Here is a 19,157-nt window from a genome sequence, read left to right as displayed (position 1 = left end):
AGGATTATCCCTGCCTAAACCATCCTATACAAATCCATAATCTAAACTCTTCATAAAACTACCATCAACCCTGACACAAGACAAGACGTTAACACCCTAACCTGCTTCAGGTAAAGCAGGAGGACTATGGCAGCCAAAGTCCGGCTTCTGGAAAGGTTGTTAACATATGCTCAAGAGATCCCTGGTAGAGGGCCGTGCCCATGCCACAGAGAAAGACAAAACAGGCTAGACATTTTCCAAAATCTTACTAGTACTTAAACTTCCAGTCAGGTTGTGGTTTATCCATTCCCAGGCTCATCATCTGTACAGCCTCTGATGACTGATCTACCCTTATGCTCTTTCAAAAAGAGAGCAATTCTTAGATTTCAGCCAAAAATTCTGACTTCCATTTCAAGTCTATTTCTTTGTCTGGTCTCTTCCCAAATTACTTACATTTTAGAGAGGACATACTGTCTAAATTAAAACTTAAATCCTGTTGAGAGAGAGGATGGGAACCAAAGTGGTTATGATGTTAGGTAAGTAATCTCTTGCTTGCTGCTTTTTTTTTTTTTTTTTTTAATGAATTTAAAAGCACAGAAGGTTACGTTTTTTGGCAGTAGATAAAATGAGTACCTGTTACAAAGGCCAATGAATAGGTGTATTGAGTATATGTGAATGTACAGATTGGAGTATCTTAATTATTATGTAATTTGTGAAATGGAGGACTTGGAACCTCACAAGGTGTTTTGGCATGACTCTCTGCTTTGAGGCAGAATAAGTATACTTAGACAACCCATGAGAGATGTTTTTCTAATGAGTTTTTCAGACTTCTAATGGCATGGATTCCCAACCTGGCTGCAAATTAAGCCCATTACTAATTTCTCTACCATCAGTGGCCTTTAAGAACAATGGATCAGCTCTTTTTAATAATCTTCTAGATATATGAAGACTTTTATCATGGCCCCCTCGGTCTCCTATTTGTTAGACTAAACACGCTCAGTTGTTTCAACCTTTCCTCAGCAGTCATGTTTGCCATACTGCTTAATCTCTTTGCTCTACACATTTCTTGCAGTAAGGTGTCCCCAGCTGTGCACCAATCTGAGGCCTCAGATCTGTCTATTTATTTAATTATGTTTATATATCTTTATGTTAACCACTGTTAGCTATCTGTAAGTATTCATTCATGTATTTGTAGAGCTTTCCTTCTGCTTATATTTAGTTGTAGGAACATAAACTGTATTTCTAGAATGCTTTGCACTCATGCTAAACTCTCTTCTGGAATTTTACTAATAGTTGAACTTTTGAAACCTCCTTCACCTCTAAACCAGTTATGGTGTTTTGAACTTTGACAGCCACTGCAAGATGTACCAAAAAGACAGAAGGAAGATGTATAGGTATTAGTGAAGGTTGTCCAATATAAGATAAAGATATGTATATGTTCTCACATTCTGCATTCACATTCACCTCCTGTATTTGGAATACTAATTAAGAAAAAGAAAGAAATATGTAGAATCCCAGGTAATGAACAGAAGTCCTTTATGTTATAAACAAATGGGGTATAAATATTGGTTAGTTAAAACAGGGGTTGAACATGCTGCAGACATTGCACCAGAGCTTTTCTACTGATGATGCATAATTGGATATCTTGTTGATTTGGTGGTGATCTCTATAGTTTTAATGTGTACACTAAATAAATGTGGTTTGCTTTGTCTTTTGAGTCCATACAAGGATTCATTCCTATTAGAGACAACAAATAGCTTTATGGCACTCCTCTTATTGCATTCCAAAATTACATTCACCTTTTTGCAGTAGCATCACATTGTTCAGTTGTATTTTGGTTTCTCGTCTATCAAAATCCTCAGGCAATTTTCTGAAGCATTATTGTATTGCCAGTTATTTATTTTGAATTTGTGCATTTGCTTTTTCCTTTCTAAATGATTAAGTTTGGTAGTGCTATGAGTCATCTGGCATTACTGTGAGAAAGTAAATATGCATCTAAAACGCATGTAAATCTGTATTCTTTTGTTCTGTGTTTTGAAGATGTAACACTTATATGCCCCATGACTCGCAAGGTAAGATTCCGGGTCTAAAGGACAGTGTACACTTGACAATGTTCCCACTGCCTTTTAAAGGAAATGAACTGATTGCTTAAAAGGAGGGGCTCAGTGATTTGAACAATAGGACACCAAATCCTTGTTACACAGCCTTCTTACTCAGTCATTGAGTGCATCTACATGAGATGCTTACTGTGCGGTAGCCTAATAAATGTGCAGTAGCAAGTCGGTCAAAAACCATGCTAATAATCTACTGCACAGTGTTATTAAGCTACTGTGGAGTAACCATCACAAAACAAATGTGCGCCAGCACTACTGTGCAGTAAATATAGTTACTGTGCATTCAGTTAGTACTTCATTAAGGAAATACTAAACTAAATGCACAGTAACTACAGTGCATTAATTAATGTGTAGCTGTGCCCACTGGATAGGGAGTTGCAGGAGTAAGAGAACTTCTGTAAACACTGTATATCATGGCATAGTTATGCTTCACAAATTTAGAAGAAACTTCTAATTCAAATGATAGTGCATATAAATGCCAAATTTAAGCATTCTTTTTATAATCAACATTATTTTTTAATTTACATATTTAGTTATAATGGCTTTTCAACAGACAGTAAGTTGCAAAAAATTACATTTTGGGTATTAAAATATATGCTTGCCAAAGGTTTTTATTTCACTCAAAAATAAGGGAAGAAGATGGTCTAAGTATATATACCCTTGATTCATTGCTTGTGCTTTCTTTATTTATTGGCAAGTGTCACTTCTGCTTCTGTATTTTCAGATATTAGTTTCTCGACACCACAGATCCAACTCTCTATAGGTGTTATTGCACATCTTCTGTTGAGATCCCATAAATCCCAACTCTCCCTCCATCTTCAGCTAATACAGTCAGCATGTATCCTGTGCTCTGTTCTCTGATTGAATAACCCCAGGGTTTTCAATCTGTTCCTACTCGTTATAACTAAACCTGTTTTATATTTCCATTATAATTCTCTATTTTCAATAGTTCACTCTTCCAAAACTTTTCTCTCTTGGGATGAAGTTCTCTAGAGCTGCTGTCTTAACACAAGTATTCATTTTCATTTGTTTTCTTAGGGCTGGAAGGGACCTCGGAAGATCACTGAGTCCAGCCCCCTGCCCAAAGGGCAGGAAGTCAGCTGGGGTCATAGGATCCCAGCAAGATAGACCTCCAAATGTCTCTTGAAGGTATTCAAAGTAGGTGCTTGAACTGCCTCCGGAGGCGGTCTATTCCAAACCTTGGGGGCTCAGACAATAAAGAAATTCTTCCTTATGTCCAGCCTGAAATGGTTACGGAGGAGTTTGTGACTGTTCAATCTTGTCATCCCTTGGGGCACTCTGGTTCCCCCAGATCCTGATGAGCACTACTGATAAACTTATAGGTGGACACCAGATCACCCCTGAGCTTGCGCTTTTCCAGGCTGAAGAGTCCCATAGCTCTCAGCCTCTCATCATAAGGTCTGTTTTCCTGACTTCTGATCACATACGTGGCTCTTCTCTGGTCTCTCTCAAGCTTCTCCGTGTCCTTTTTGAATAGTGGTGCCCAAAGCTGGACATAGTACTCCAGCTGCGGCCTCACCAAAGCCGAGTACAAGGGGAGAATGATGTCCTGGGATTTGCTTGAGAAGCATCTATGGATGCAAGCCAGCGTTTTGCTTGCTTTACTAGCTGCAGCATCATATTGAAGGCTCGTGTTCATCTTGTGGTCAGTCATGACCCCCAAGTCCCTTTCGTCTGAAGCGCTAGCCAGTGCATGCCTGTAAGCATGCTGCAGGTTTTTCCTCCCAAGGTGGGGAACCTTGCATTTTTCGGTGTTAAATGCCGTCAGGTTCTCATCTGCCCATTTCTTGAGCCTGTCAGGGTCAGCCTGGATTGCCCTCCTGTCCTCAGGTGTGGATGCTTTACCCCAACGTTTGGTGTCGTTGGGGAACTTGGCTAGTCCGCTTCTAACACCAGTCCCACCCGTGACAAACGCATGCTGGCTATCCCTCAGGATTTTGTCATCGGCTAGTCTGTTAAGAATGGTGTCTTTGATAATCTTTTCTAGGCTCTTCCCTGGGATAGAGGTCAGGCGGATGGCCTGTAGTTTGCTGGATCCACTTCCCTCCTTTCTTGAAGATAGGCACCACATTGGCCTTCTTCCAGTGTTCAGGCACTTCACCAGAGCACCAGGAGCTCTTGTAGATCCATGCCGGGGCTGGGCCTTGATGCTAGCCAGCTCCTTGAGTACCCTGGGGTGTAAGCTGTCAGGGCCGGATGACTTGAAGGGGTCCAGCCTCTCAAGGTGTTCCTTCATGAGGTCAGCATTGGAGGGTAAGGAATCTCCCTCACCCAGGCCTTCCCGTCTTGTAATGGGCAGAGGTGTCCCATGGGACTAGTGAAAGACCAACACAAAGTACCCATTTAGCAAGTTGGCTTTTTCATGGGCATTAGTTGTCAGCTGTCCCATCTGGTTTAGCAGGGGTCCAATGTTGCCCTTGCTTTTCCTTTGGCTCCCCACTATCTGAAAAAGGACAGTTTATTGTCCTTGATACTTGTAGCCAGTTGGAGTTCAGTTTTTCAGGCAATTTTGCAGGCAGAAAACAGGCCCCCCATGGCACCAATAGGCTGTAAGGGCAGCCTGTCATATGGCCCACCATCAGCGGTGAGAGGCAGGGTCATATGACAAGCAGCCTTGACTTTCCTGGTTTGGTCTCTGCAGATCTGGACCAGTGCAGAATATCCCTCCTTGGAGGTGGATCCTGTCCTCCATCCTTTGTAGGTCTTTCTTTTTAGACGCAGGAGGTTCACTAATTCCCTGCAGAGCCATGAGGGCTGCTGTGCCCTTTTGCTGCCTTTCCTCTGAGATGGGATAGACTTTGCTTGTGCTTTGAGGATCGCTCCCTTGATCGCTGCCTTTTCCTGAACTCCCCTCCCCTTTGGGCTGAGGCCCTTTAGTGCCTCACTGACAAGCCTCCTGAGCTTGTCTAAGTCAGCTTTCCTGAAGTCAAGGACTTCTGTATTGCTGACCGATTTGCCAGCTTTACGGCAAATGGTGAAGACGATCAACTCATGGTCACTGTCACCCAGCATCCCTTCTATTGTTAGGTCACTGATAAGGTCATCCCCCATTAATAGTACCAGGTGCTTTACCTCTCGTCGGCCTGTAGACTTCTTGTGTCAGATAGAGGTCATTCACGCACGTGAGAACTTTATGACAGTTCAGATTTGGCAAGTATTCTTTATCATTGCTTGAGTAGACTTGATAATAAAAATTGCACTGATGGAAGTCTGAGAAAAGCAACAGCCCTAGTGTAAAAGGAGTAGTGTGCTATGAAGTTGGAGGTTCAGCAGTAGCAGGAGCTGTGCAGTGGTGGCAGAATCTCTAGAGCTGTCTGGTTTCAAATGGTCTCTGGTTTAAGTTGAACAGAACTAAAGTAATAATGGTAATTTATACTAACATATCCTTAGCATTGGTGATTTATTTTTGTGTATCAAAAAACTGACCTGCTGTAACACCCCAAAACTATTGCTAAGATAGCAATTCCCTGCATGCAACTTCTGAATTCTAGCATAGTTCTTAATACTTGCCAGTGATATGAACAAAAGAAGAAAGTATTCCAAATGCATGCCAACTTATCTATTAAGCATGCATGTTTTCAGAAGTTCCCACTGAAGGCAAGGTTGCTGCTGGCCTGTGTACATCTAGGCAGGAAGGGGATGGCAAAAACCTTTCCCCTTCTGTCCCTGCAGGGTAGGGTGAACAACATTCAGTCCTTGTGCATGTATGGATGACATGACTATACAGCTTAACAGGCATGGCAAGGAAGGGCCTTATACCATTTAATACTGGCCAGCAAAGTTAGAGATTTATGCTGTTCTTTTTTAAGGTCCTCCTCCAGCTGTATGAAGCTTGTCTCTCTCTCTGTGTTAAGCTTTCTTTCATCTCTCTGGAATCCTTTCCCTTCTGCACTCTCCTTCAGCGTGTCCACATGCCTTTCTGACAGCAAGGACCATGTCAGTAATTATTGTTCATGACTGAACAGCAGAATCCTGTCAAGGCCTTAGTATTGACCTGGCTGCTACATCCAATATTAGTGCAAGCGTGGATTATTTCCATTTTTAAACGTTGCTTCACTCTGACAACTGCTTCAGGGAGCTGTCATCCTCTCCTTGAGCCAGAATATGGCATTCCTACTTATCACTGCAGCTTCAGCTACCAATCTGCTGCTGCCACCAAAAGTCTTTCTTGGAAGGAAAATATTTGAGCCACTCTGTGGTATATGTATTTGGCTAGCTCATTAGCCATGTCGGATCCAAAAGGTATAAAGTTCAAATAGAGATGCCGTCCTTTCTCTTCTTCCTGTAGGAATAAAAGGAGAGCTTGGAACCAGTGCTCATCAACAATTTGAATTTACTGTTCCAAAGTGAAAAGTACAAAACTATTCAATTTTAAGAAAGCTAATTTTGCCATAAAAGTGGGGAAATCAAACAAGAACACAGTTTAAACTTTCAGAGGAAAACAGAATTGGTGCTTGAGTTGCTGAACTGTTTTTCTTTCTTAATATTTCAATTAGAAATATAAAACGGCTGGCTAAAAATTGGAAAACTTTTGGAAAAACTTATCAGTAAAGCACTAATAGGGAATTTTGGGGTATCTTGAAAATAAACTGTTTAGAACAGTGGTGCTCAATCTTTTTCGCCAGTGGGCTGGATGGACAGTGCCTGGTTCCTCTGTGGGCTGGATGTTGCCCATGGCCCTCATCCAGTGCCTAAAGTTTGCACAGCAAGGTCCCATCCAACCACGTAGAGGGGGCAGCCTGGCCCCGATTCAGCAACATGGGGAAGGGGCATGGCATGGCCCTGATTCAGCCAAGTGGGGAAAAAGGGGTCCAGCCCAACCCCATCTGGTTGTGTGGAGGGAGGAGATATGGAAATTTTGCAGCCAGGGAGGGTGGCAGTATTTCATAGATTTTATAGATATTAGGGCTGGAAAGGACCTTGCGAGACCATAGGGTCTAGCCCCCTGCCCAAGGGGCAGGAAGTCAGTTGGGGTCAGATCGCCCCAGCAGGATAAACGTCTAACCATTTCTTAAAGGTATCCAGAGTAGGTGGTTGCACCACTCCTGTGGGGAGTCTATTCCAGACTTGGACAATAAAGACGTTTTTCATTATGTCCAGTCTAAAACGGTCTGCCAGCAGTTTGTGACATTTAGACCTTGTCTTCCCTCAGGGTGCCCTGGTTTCCCCAGTTCCTGATGTACACCTGTTATATACTTGTAGGCTGCTACGAAGTCACCCCTGAGCCTTTGCTTCTCCAGGCTGAAGAGTCCCAAGCCTCTCAGCCTCTCCTCATAATGCCTGCTCTCTTGACATCTATTCATGTGTGTGGCTCTCCTCTGGAGTGTCTCAAGCTTTTCCACATCCTTTCTAAAGTGTGGAGCCCAGAATTGGATGCAGTACACCAGCTGTGGCCTCATCAAGGCTGAGTGGATGAGAGAGGATAACTTCTTGGGTCTTGCTCGAGGTGCATCTGTAGATGCAAGCCAGAGTTTTATTTGCTTTGATGGCTGCGGCGTTGCACTGGTGGCTTATGTTCATCTTGTGGTCAGTCATGATCCCCAAGTCTCTTTCAGTTCTGGTGCTAGTGAGTGGAGCACTGCTGAGCCTATAAGTATGATACAGGCTTTTTCTCCTGAGATAGAGCACCTTGTATTGCTCTGTGTTACATATCATCAGGTTTTGACCCGCTTACCTTGTGAGCCTGTCCAAGTCAGCCTGCATTGCCAGCCTGTCCTCCAGCATGACTGCACTTTCCCATAATGTGGTGTTGTCTGCAAACTTAGCCAGTCTGCTTCTGATGCCTGAATCCAGATTCTTTATGAATATATTAAGGAGTACTGGTCCAACTACTGAGCCCTGGGTGATGCAACTGGTCACTATGTGCCATGTTGACTTGGTTCCATCAACTGTCACTCTCTGAGTCCAACCACGGAGCCAGTTCCCCAGCCATCAGACCATAAGGTTGTAGAGGCCCCAATTTTACCATGAGAACATCATGGGAGACCAAGTCAAAGGCGTTTTTGAAATCTGAATATATGAAATCAACCTCTTCTCCTTTGTCCAGGTGATGTGTCACCTGGTCATAGAATGAAATGAGGTTGGTCAGGCAAGATCTACCTGCAGCGAAGCCATGTTGGTTATTTTTCAGAATGTTGTCTGCCTGTTGTTGATGGTTTCTTTTTTTCCAAAATCTTCCCAGGGATTGAGGTCAAACTGATCAGCCTGTAGTTCCCTAGATCTTCCTTCCTTTCTTGAAGATAGGGACCACACTGGCCCTTCTCCAATCCTCAGGAACCTCTCCTGAGTGCCACAAGTTCTCAGATATCCTTGCCATTGGTCATGCTATGATGTCGGCCAACTCTTTTAGCACTCTTGGATGCATTCCATGTGGGCCAGCTGACTTGTGGATGTCCAGCCTCTCAAGCTGTTCCCTCAAGATCTTCACCAATTATATTACTAATGACTACTGCTCCTCTGCCACCAAATTTCCTGACTTGTGGGGAGCCCCATGGGTCAGGTGCCATGGCTCCGCAGGGCACGTTTGGCTTGCAGGCAAAAAGTTGAACACGCCTTGTTTAGAAGTTCCAGATGACTTGCTTTGTAGGCTGTTGAATAAATGGCTGTAGCAATACCCTACCTTTGTCAATTAGTTGTGAAGTGACATGGAGAACTGGGAAGCAACTGGGTATTGGACAAAACTGCATTCATGACTGATCTTTGTACAAGTAATACTGATAATAGCTATTCTGTAAGGATTCTAGTGAAGTAACAAATTGAGAAAACTCTGAAATATTCAGGTTACTAGAAACATGAACAAGAAGTAGTAGGCAATTAAAGAATAACATTAACAAACTTGCTTTTGGAAGAAAAAAGTAGTGGGGTGAGCAGTAAATGCATTTTAATTGAAGCTTAGAAGGATTTTGACTTTGCCAACACATTATGCTCGTTCTTCATACTGAATTGGATACAACTGCTGATCTCTGTCACGAACAAAGTTATGATAAATTGCAGGATAACAGGTTGCTAGTACTAGCTTATGGAGTTATGCGAAAGTCCTGAGTTCAGATGTTCAACATTAAATCTGTCCATAGTAGAAAACATAGGTTAATTTGCTGATTATGATAAGTGGGGAGCAGTTTATTATTCAATTGAAGGCAGAAATTAAGCTGTTTTAGTGTGCAGGAGAGACCTTGAAATCAGTCATGCTAAAGAGTTTTCTGTATTTTGAAATCAAGCTCAGTTTAGGAGAGTGGGAGACAGGAAGAACAGGCAGTAAAGTTTTGACCTTCATATGCAGATAAATCTTGATTTTCTTCTGTAGGCTTGTGGTGTGATCACACTTGGAATGTGTGTCAGTTCTGGATACATTATCCAAAAGATAATGAGATATTGGAGGGAGTTTCTAGGAACAAGAAATGTGGTTGGAGCTTTTAAGGGAATAACTGTTGTCTTTTTCTACGCTTTCCTAAACAATAACCAAGTGGGAAGAAAAATCTACAGAGTGCAAAGCATGAATTCAGCAAGTGAAAAGAACTGTTTAGCCAAGTAAAAAGTGATGTCATTAGGGGTGTGATGAAATGGATGAGGATATGAAGGAAAGCAAAATAATAGCATAACGTTTCCTGGTAGGAAAACCTATTGTTTAATCTGGGAAGTATACTTCCCAAAAGCAAGGGATGGAAGCCGTATTGCATTATCCACCTAAAATTAGGCTGAAAAAACCCCTTGATGTAGAGTGCAGGGATTGGTCTTCTCTGCAGGGAAAGAGACTAACTGACTGTACTACCCATTTAGAATGTTTCCTTCTTCAGATACCATAGTCAAGAAACAGTTGTCTTTCTCTTATACTCAGTGTTTCTCCATTTAATGATTCTCTCATGCTTCATTTTGGATAAAATCTGTGTCTTGGTGTGGGTTAAATCCAGACTAGATTCCAGAGGAATAATATAATGTGTTTGTGGATTTCAGAATCCTCTAGTGCAGTTGAGCTAGATGCCATGAATGCCATCACTTGGATGAATTTCCATTTACAAAATGACTTCTGCAGTGCACATGCATGCAAATTAGATTTAGATTGGATGGCTGTTTCCAAAACTGAATGCCTAGAATTTTTCATTGTTGGTTAGGTTTTAGAGTTAATTACATTGAACAATTGATTTCTTGTAAGAAGCAAGTGGGACTACTCAAATGTGTCTGAGCAAAATATTAAGAAAACGAAACCTCATTTGTCAGGTGGGGGAAGAGAATGGAGAAAATGACAGATGCACTTCACATGATAATCACCTGCTTCTTAGAACAGAAACAAGGTTTAATTAACATGGAAAAGGAACACTTTTTTTTACTTTTTTGTTATTTTCCCTTAAAGCTTAATATTTATAGCAGATATTGCATAACTTCAATAGATCGGAAGACTGTTAAGAACCAATTTCTTAATTCTTCCTTATAAATGTCATATTTCTCATAACTTCATCACACTTTTTTTAAAAAGTACCTTATGTTGGGACTCAGGTGATGTAATTATGCTCTCTTTCAACAAATTTGAGGCAAATTCAAAGTGTATGTAAATGCTGTACTTTAGAGGTCAAGGTTAATGCTATGCAAAGAGCTTTGTGCAATATAGTTATGTTAAATAATCTACTACTTATATTATAGTGCTTTCACACCTGATTTTTGCCCCTGAAGATCACACTTTATCAAATCACCAACATTTTAAGTCAGGTTACCATTTAATGGCAAGCTTTTTACGCGTGTTATATGCTGCTGTTGAATGGCTGTGGGAGTCACTGCAACTGCATTAACCATTATTTCTGGAAAATAATTTGAAGTCTGGAGGAAGGAAAAACTTTGGGGTAAGGCATGGGACTTTTATTATCATGGACTTATGAAGTGCTTTCAATGAAGTCTTTTGACTCTGTTTCAATGTTCTCAAATGTGCACTGTGTGAAATATTTGCCTTGCAGTTGAATTTAGGATTAGCTTAAACTTTGAAGTGTCTTGATGAAAGGCATGGTAGCTGTGCAAAACTCTTTAGATTTGTTTTTATCTTTAGGTATCAATTCTTGGAGAGAAAATCCTTCTGGAAGGCTTTGGGCCAATTAGATTTTTTTTTTTTCCCCTTTTGGCTAAGGGCTCCTCAAAGTGCTTGAGCAAAATTGACTGGTGCTATTGAGTTGGAATTGTCAGCATTTGCTTTCGAGGGAGGGTTAGTGGTTTATTCTCTCCTCCGTGAATTGAGAAGGCTTCTGTAATGTTGTTAGAGTTGGTCTGAATTAAACATTTAGTCTTTGTTCCTGGCTAATCATCCTTTCTTATTTGAAATACTTCAGTCACAATCCCCCCTAGGTGCGAGTAGATGACCATATTTTACATGGTTTGTATTTGGATTTCTCCTCTTCAAAAAGAAGTTTGTTTAGAAACAGAAGGTAGGGGTGCGAGTTGCATTTCTGAGTTTCATTAAAATGTTGTCCTGCTTAATCTATAAAATGATACAACACACTCTAAAATCTAGTGCACATTATAATTACTTTTTATGCTTTTTTCCTTATGAGTAAGCAAAATCAATTTATTGAAAATTCATTTTGCTGGTGTTGGGAGAGCAAAAATGTTTTGCATACAAATATTTAGGTTATCATGACACAATATCAAAGATGCCGTTCATTTTATTTATTCTTGCAGAACATTTGCAATTTAAATTTGTGAAGTGAGACAGGCAGGCAACCAGTGAGAAATCTGAGGTGTACTCATGAGATTCCCCCCCCCACCCCAAAAAAAAATGTAATTTGTTTTTTGAAATCCTGGGGGTGAAGTAGTAGCTGCTTAGTGAGGCAAGCAAAGCATACAGCAAGAAAGACATTCACCAATACATTAATCCATATTGGTGGTAAATAATTTAATTCTACTGTATCTTCTACCAGGTTCGTTGACCTGACTTGCAAATGTTATTAAGTTTCAACTCTTACACCAATGAGTTATAAGTAAAATGATTATGCCACACCACTTCATAGCCTCTACTTTGTTAACTTCTTTGTCAACATGATAATTAAAATGTCTCCCTTAAAGATTCTTTGAAAATTTGCTGTCAATGCTGTTGCACTCTTTTAATCTGTTGGATCAGCTGATATGATTTATCATAGGATTCATACACTGCTTTGTTTAATAGAGTTCAAAATAAGTGTTTTCCCTCTCTTTTTTTTTTTTAATGGTAGATTCGTTAAACAGCTCTCCTTCTCCTCCTCCTCCTCCTCCTTCTCCTATTATTATAAATAAGATGTAATTAAGTGTATTTGTAGTCTTCCTAGATAGCTGTCGAGTAATATATTTTCATAAAGTCACAAAAATGCTAGACTCTGCAGTCTTTCTCCCTCCTTCCTTCCATGGATGTCACATAAAACTCATTCTGTCTCGCATTTTGAGAGGATTGAGCTATTTATCTGGGTCCCTGTTTGTGAGGACTTGCATGCTCCTAGTGATTTCTCTTACCCTTGTAATGATGCCCCATCTTAGCCTTGACAGAAAGGTGATGTGGTCCTTGGGCAGAGAAATGGGAAGGGGATATCTGTTGCTCTTTCTCTTGCAATCCTATCATTTTATGATTTTATGGCTATGGGTATTTGAAGTAGCTTTTGAGCTTTCAAGCCACTTGGACCCAGGAAACTAGAATTCCAGTAACCTTGCAGGAAACAGGCTTCTCCTCTTAGTTCATCTTTCCCCCCTTTCTGTCATCTCCAAAGTTCTGTAAAGTCTCCATTATCCTTCATATGGTATCAAAAAATATTGCTTAAAGTTGGTTTTCATAGGAAGTGACCAAATTTAATAAGGAAATGCATTTTTCCTCTTGCACAGTCAGGTTCAAAAAGGTATTAGCATTGAAGAGATGAACAGGTAATTGGATCTCAATGCTATACATCTTGTTCAATGCTCTGAAACTACTTGAACTCATAAGTCAATCGTCAAAACTAAGTAATAATAACTCCTACCCAGAATTGCATCATTACTTAGTCAGAAACCCACACAGGCAGGACTGATTTGTAGTTCTGTGGGGTGTTATTTATAGATATTTTACTAATTAGTTTTACCAGTGTGGTGTTTGGTCTCTATTTGTAGTTAATATTAGGCTGTGTTCAGTTTTATCATTTTCATGTTTGTATGAACCCTGATATTTAATGTGAATGTAATTTTGTATTTTGTAATATGACTGATATTAGCTAGTCGAGTAATTGCTGATTAGGTGTCTAGACAACTACAGGCTATTCACACCTCAAAGAACCGATGCCTGGCTGGAAGGAAGGTAACCTTTGAGAATTGCCATTTGAGATGTCTGTGCATGTAGGTCAGATAAGAGGGTGTGAGGTGTGTATGAGCTGAGTTCCATTCACAGTCAAATTTGGCTTACGTTTCAGAGAGGGAAGCCATAAACTGGAAAGAGACTGGTATAAATAGAATAAGAGGAAATCTATATCTCCCTTCAATAACTGATAGGTAAGGATATTGGATTATAGGTTCATATATTTGGAAGCATTGTAAATGCATCTTAGATGTAAATTGGAAACACTTGGCCTGACCGACAGATGCGTAACTGGTGGGAAGAAGTTATGTGCCTAATATAGTCATATTCCCTGAAAATTGAGTGGAATTATGTAGATGAACAGATAAGGTAAACTGTTTAAAGGTTGCCATGATAGTAGGCTTTGATTTAAACCTCTCTAGGCCAGCAGTTCTCAACCTTGTTAGACATGAGGCCCTACTCAGAAAATGCCAGCTCTTAGGCTTCACTTGTTTCTTGACTGTTTAAAACCCCCCCCTGCATTTTCTCTAATGTAAGACCACTCTGAATATAAGATAGCTCCCCAATAATTAGATTATGCATATGAAAAATTTATAAATTTGTTACAATTTTCCAGGTATAGAATCTAATTATTGCAGGCTTGCCCTGAATTTGTCCCCCTCCCACTGCTGCAGCAGAAAGATAAGCCTGGGGGGGTCAAATAGTCCCCTTGCCCTCTGCCCCACAACTTCTTTCCCCTGCAGCCTCTTCCCCCGTCCTTACATTAGATCCTGCCTTGTCTGAGAACATGGAACTAAGGAGCATATTTAAAAACACTGATCTTGAAATAAGCAGTGCTGTAGTAATTTCCATATAGTACCCATAGACTTAATTCATTCAGAATTGATGCATATTACTTTTTTTAGAAACTACTGCAAGTTTTAGCACAGGTACTCCATACACACACTTTTAAGCAGCACTTCTGTACCTACTTGTATAGCATATACACTTATGCATTATATTAGTCCAAAACCAAAAGGCTCATGATTTATCATATATTTCATTGGGCTGGACCGCATCTGGGTCAACAGCATTTCAAGCCATGGTGACCTCACAGCTCAGCACTTCTCAGAACATGTGTATACTCCAGATCCAGCCTCCCTTCCTCCTACGCCCAAAGGCTTCATGTGCTAATTAGCCTCCCATTCATGACTGGAACAGAGTGTTCTTGTCACAAGTCCTGGGATGCTCCAAACGTTTATATGCATATGAGGCATAGTGCAACTTGGTTGAATTCTACCTCATGGAGGCTAGGACCACACTAATCATATGCAACAGAGAAATTCTGAGTCAGCTGTTTTCGGGGACCTGCTTGCTGGTGTTTGCAAGACATTTAAGGCTGATGAAGAAATAGGTAAACTTGGAAATAGGGAAGAAAGGTGCTGCTGGAGTGAAGAGGAAGTAAAAATATATGTCATGTAGTGGCTCTCTATGACTTGGAAAAGAGTTGGCACTGAGGGGGACTGAGCATGTTGGGCACTGTCATTTATCTCATTCAGATGGGCTGCACTAATCTATCCTTGTGGTACGTTCCTATCAGCATCTCAGTTTTTGGCTAAGATCAAATGTAGCAGCATTTTAGCACCACAGGGAGGGTGTCAGGGTTGCTTCTGGCTGCCCTAGTATTGCAGTAATTTTAAGTCTGGTGCCAGTTTCCTGTGGAGGTAACACTTGCCTATGTGGGGAGTTTTTTTGTTTGTTTTCTAAGGCCTAAGCAAAGAAACAAACAAAAGGTCTACATCAGCATTTTTAGCATCAGGGGAGGGTGTCAGAGCTTGCTCTGGCCTCTGCAAGTGCTGGCCTGGTATTACAGTCCCTCCAGACATGGCACATGTTCCATCCTGAGGAAGTAACTGCCCTTTTATGGGAGTCACTCACTCCAGTATGTTTACCCAAATATGGGTCATGTTTTTTTTTTATGGTCAGGTCCAGTGTTGGCTGTATTTATTCAACTTGATACTTGGTTTGAATTACTGAGCACATGCTGCTTTTGGCAGCAATTGAGTGATAGACAAGGTATTTAATGAGGTTGTCTTGTATGCAATTATAAGATGATGGCTTTCCCCCCATGCTGACTGGGGGGGGTTGGGCAGGGGACTCATCTTGTATATGAGTAAATATGGCAATAGAGCAATTCTTCTGTGGCAGAGAACATGCAGAAATCACAGTAGATCGGAATTTTTTTTTTATTTTTGTGGATTCCTACTGTTTGATTGTTTGCTACATTCCCATGGGCAATACATCAGTATTCAGTATATTTACATAAGCATTTATTTTCATTTTGGTTTCTTGGCTTTTTTTACTAGTTGAGGTTGAACCCTGAACCTGAAGAACTAGGGTATTCCTCTTAATTTGGTCTCTACCCCTCAACCTCTTTGGCACAGGTGAACCTGTTGGTAGCTATGCCATGATACTGGCAACATAACTCTTGACGGAGACATGCAAACCATTCCACTATATCGAAGTGGAAATACCTTTGGTGTATTGTGAGAACTGATGTTTTTGGAATCTGCGGTATAAAGAATTAGCCCTCAAGGCAGAACAAGGTAACGATAGGAATGTAACGGGAAATATGATCTGGAAGAGATAGACAAAGATTTGACAAGGTAGAGAGAGATTGCACAAGATAGGAGGAGACCGGAGGCAGTTGTTAAGGTGACTATAGGCCCTTGAAATCTATGAAATGAGAGAGAAACATTTATTTTGCAAACTTCACCAAGTTGTCTCAACGTAATTTCAAAATGGAAGTTTGTAATTTTTATGTGATCAAACAAACTGAATTAAATTCTTCAAATGGGAAAGAGAGAAAGTTAAAGTGTATCATTTCTGTCTCATTTGTTTTTAAAGGAGTAACCAGTTGGGGATGTTCACAAAAAAAGAATTTGATCAATTGGCCCCAATAGTGGACAGTTTCAGTCTCATGACCTATGACTATTCAGCCCCACAACGGTAAGGCTACAAAGATGAAAACAGGTAACCTTATAACTTGATACCCGTTTTTGTACCTGTGAAATACATAAGGGTTGATTTACAATAAGGGTGGTTAGTTTGCTTGAACAAATGTAAGATTTTTGGGTTAGGGGATAGGATTATGAATGAAAACTCGGATTTCAAAGCTGTGCAATAGTTGGATGCTCAATACCTATGAACTTTAATGGACATTAAGTGCCCCAGGTTCCCAAAAGGTTCTGATCCTCCACGTAAGGTTCTTTTCACTTTGATTTTAGATCTTTGTAGGTGCAGAACCATATAGGGTGATGCATGAGTGAAGGTATTTTCATATGTGCATCTTTGGCATAACTGGACACATCTGATGAGCATCACATGAGATGCTTTACTGCACAGTAAAATTAATTACTGCATAGTAAGAATCACGATCTACACATGCTGACCCTTACTGCACAGTAATTTCCTCTACTTGGCCATTAATTTGCTACCTGCAAATGCAAATGGCAAATTAACTATTGAGTAATTACTGCTCAATATGGCAAGTGTAGACAGCAAATTTCCTCCTGGTTAGTTGAGCATCAGGGGGCGGGAGATTGCTCCCTGTCCCTGGGAACTGCCTTTTGCTGGAGTGGGCTCCACTGCTGGAGCCCATGCGAGGACAATGTCCTTCTGCAGCAGGGAGCTTTCAGCCCTTGCTTTGCGATTGCAGAGTTGGGGGTGGGAGCTTCCATGCATGGCTGTTCAGACCTGTGGAAACCCTAGCCAGCTACCTCTTTACCCTTATAAACTGGAAGCACTTCCCAGATGAGTAGGGCTGGAGGGCTTTGCGTGCCCATGCATGGCACCAGGTCATGTGCCATATCCATCCAGGGTTACCTTAAAGTGCTATCTACCATTTTTACAGTGTTCTACGTGCCCTGGCCATCTGTTTTGTTATGGCTGTAGAGCGCTTTGTTACTGTACAATAAATTTAATGTCTGTACCTAGTCTAGAATACCTTAATCCAAAATAAGTTATTTTTATTGTTTTTAGGCCCCACCTGGGTGAATGAGCGAGAGCACTTTTATTCTGTGGAATGTGGGTATTAAGCACAACTAATAGCTTGTGTAATGTGGCTCTTAGATTTTTGGGTTCATGAAAATAAAAATTTGCTGTTTGTTCCATTACCGATCCAACAGGCCTGGTCCAAATTCACCTCTTCCCTGGGTAAGAGCCTGTGTGCAGATGCTAGATCCAGAATCCAAATGGAGAAGTAAAATTCTTCTTGGGCTGAATTTCTATGGCATGGACTATTCAGCTCTGGGTGCCTCTGGGGAACCTATCTTTGGCAGCAGGTAAGATTTGTACAGGTGATGAAAGTTATTTAAAATGGCTTTTTTTTTTTTTTATAAATATGAGTGTATAGAAATGCTCACTTTTTAGGATGTGGATGTGACAAATATGTTTACATGAAATTGTTGCTTAAAGAACTTTTCTTATCACATAAAAATAGAGTAGGAGTTGGTCTTTTTATATTGATGAGATTGACCTCTGTTGCTGAAAGCCAGGAATGCTGGCAGGGAACCACTGCTATCTACCTGTGTAAGAATTAATTTTTTTTCTACTTTTTCATCTTTTTGGCAGTGACTTGGCTATCTCTTAAAATTGTCTGAAATATTCTCCTCTGCATCGTTGGTAGATTTACTCAGTTGATTTGCAGTCTGCTTTTCTGAGCTGCTGAAATTGTTACTTGTTAACTTAAAAGTTGATGCTTGTTTACAGATGCATCACCTTAGCAGTATTTTTGGTGAATGTTCTCTCAAGGAAAAGGCTGGAGGTAACCCACCTTCAGATTAGAATTTATAAGCAAAAAGAGAAATAAAATAACTTTTCCAAAGACAATAATATTGGAGTCCCAGATTGTTAGAAGAAAATTGTTGTCTCTGTTTCGGGTGATAGCCTCTATGAGTTGTTGTGTTCCTTCTTTACAAAAGTATGTTATGCAGGTAGTCAACTGAACCAGTGAAGGAATCTCTTGAAATATCAAAGTAAATTTGGCATTAAATCAAACTTTTAAAAAAATCTGTGGCACAAAGACTGTAATTCTTACTTTCACCCATAAGTGAGATGTGTTAACTAAATCAATGAACCCAAGATATTTCATTGCCAATAACAGCTTGTCCATTAGGCAGTAAAGCACAGCTTGTCTGGGCAAAGGCTCCTAAGCTGAAGGCTCTTTTTTTCCCTTTCTGGCCCTTCATGTGCGCAGACATTTTTTGACCACATGTATTGTGCTCTGTTTCTTCGCCTGCATTTCATTCATACCTTTTCCTGGCAATTTGTTCTTTTGCAAAATTGTAGATGTAGTTAATTGAAGGTGTTGTGCTGAATTATTTCTGAATCTGGCTGAGTAATAGAGACCTGATGATAATGGGTGAGGGATAGGGCGTGCAAAGCAGTTGTCTAAAAGAGAGCTTGTAAACACCAAAGAATTATTATACAGCATAGCAAAATAGCTACCATAAAATGTATTGCAGCAGTTTCACAGAAGTAATGTTACACCGTTGAAAAACTAATGAATTTACAAATGTAATTACTGTAGTGCACAGTATAATTAATATAATTTCTGCTACAACGTTCACACTTTTTTTTCTGTAGACAAACAGGAATATAAAGTACTTTAATATCTGCTACAGTAATAGTGTCTTGTTGGCTTTTTAACTGTTTTGTAACTTCTGCAATAAAGTTTCTAACAAAGTATACTGGACATTATTACAGTGCTCGGTTTTTATTGTACATTGAGCATGTGT

The 19,157-nt window shown here is 40.4% G+C and overlaps 1 protein-coding gene and 1 pseudogene across 3 annotated transcripts in view; both read left to right on the top strand.

Annotated features, from left to right (window-relative positions):
* The window catches only part of CHID1 (chitinase domain containing 1), a 283,479-nt gene that overhangs the window by 81,691 nt on the left and 182,631 nt on the right, over positions 1-19,157 (top strand). For all 3 annotated transcript variants that reach the window (XM_090032444.1, XM_090032443.1, XM_090032445.1), the window contains 2 exons: positions 16,267-16,368; positions 17,547-17,702. In XM_090032444.1, coding sequence (XP_089888570.1) covers positions 16,267-16,368; positions 17,547-17,702 — 258 coding nt within the window. The remainder of the gene's footprint in view (positions 1-16,266; positions 16,369-17,546; positions 17,703-19,157) is intronic.
* On the top strand, positions 14,956-15,257 carry LOC149871396 (U2 spliceosomal RNA; annotated as a pseudogene).

Source organism: Crocodylus siamensis, chromosome 2 (genome assembly GCF_052110815.1).
Source record: "Crocodylus siamensis isolate JL-2025a chromosome 2, ASM5211081v1, whole genome shotgun sequence".
In the NCBI taxonomy this organism is placed as follows: domain Eukaryota; kingdom Metazoa; phylum Chordata; order Crocodylia; family Crocodylidae; genus Crocodylus; species Crocodylus siamensis.
The sequence above is the reverse complement of the archived record's forward strand: the minus strand, read 5'-3'. Positions and strand labels throughout refer to the sequence as shown.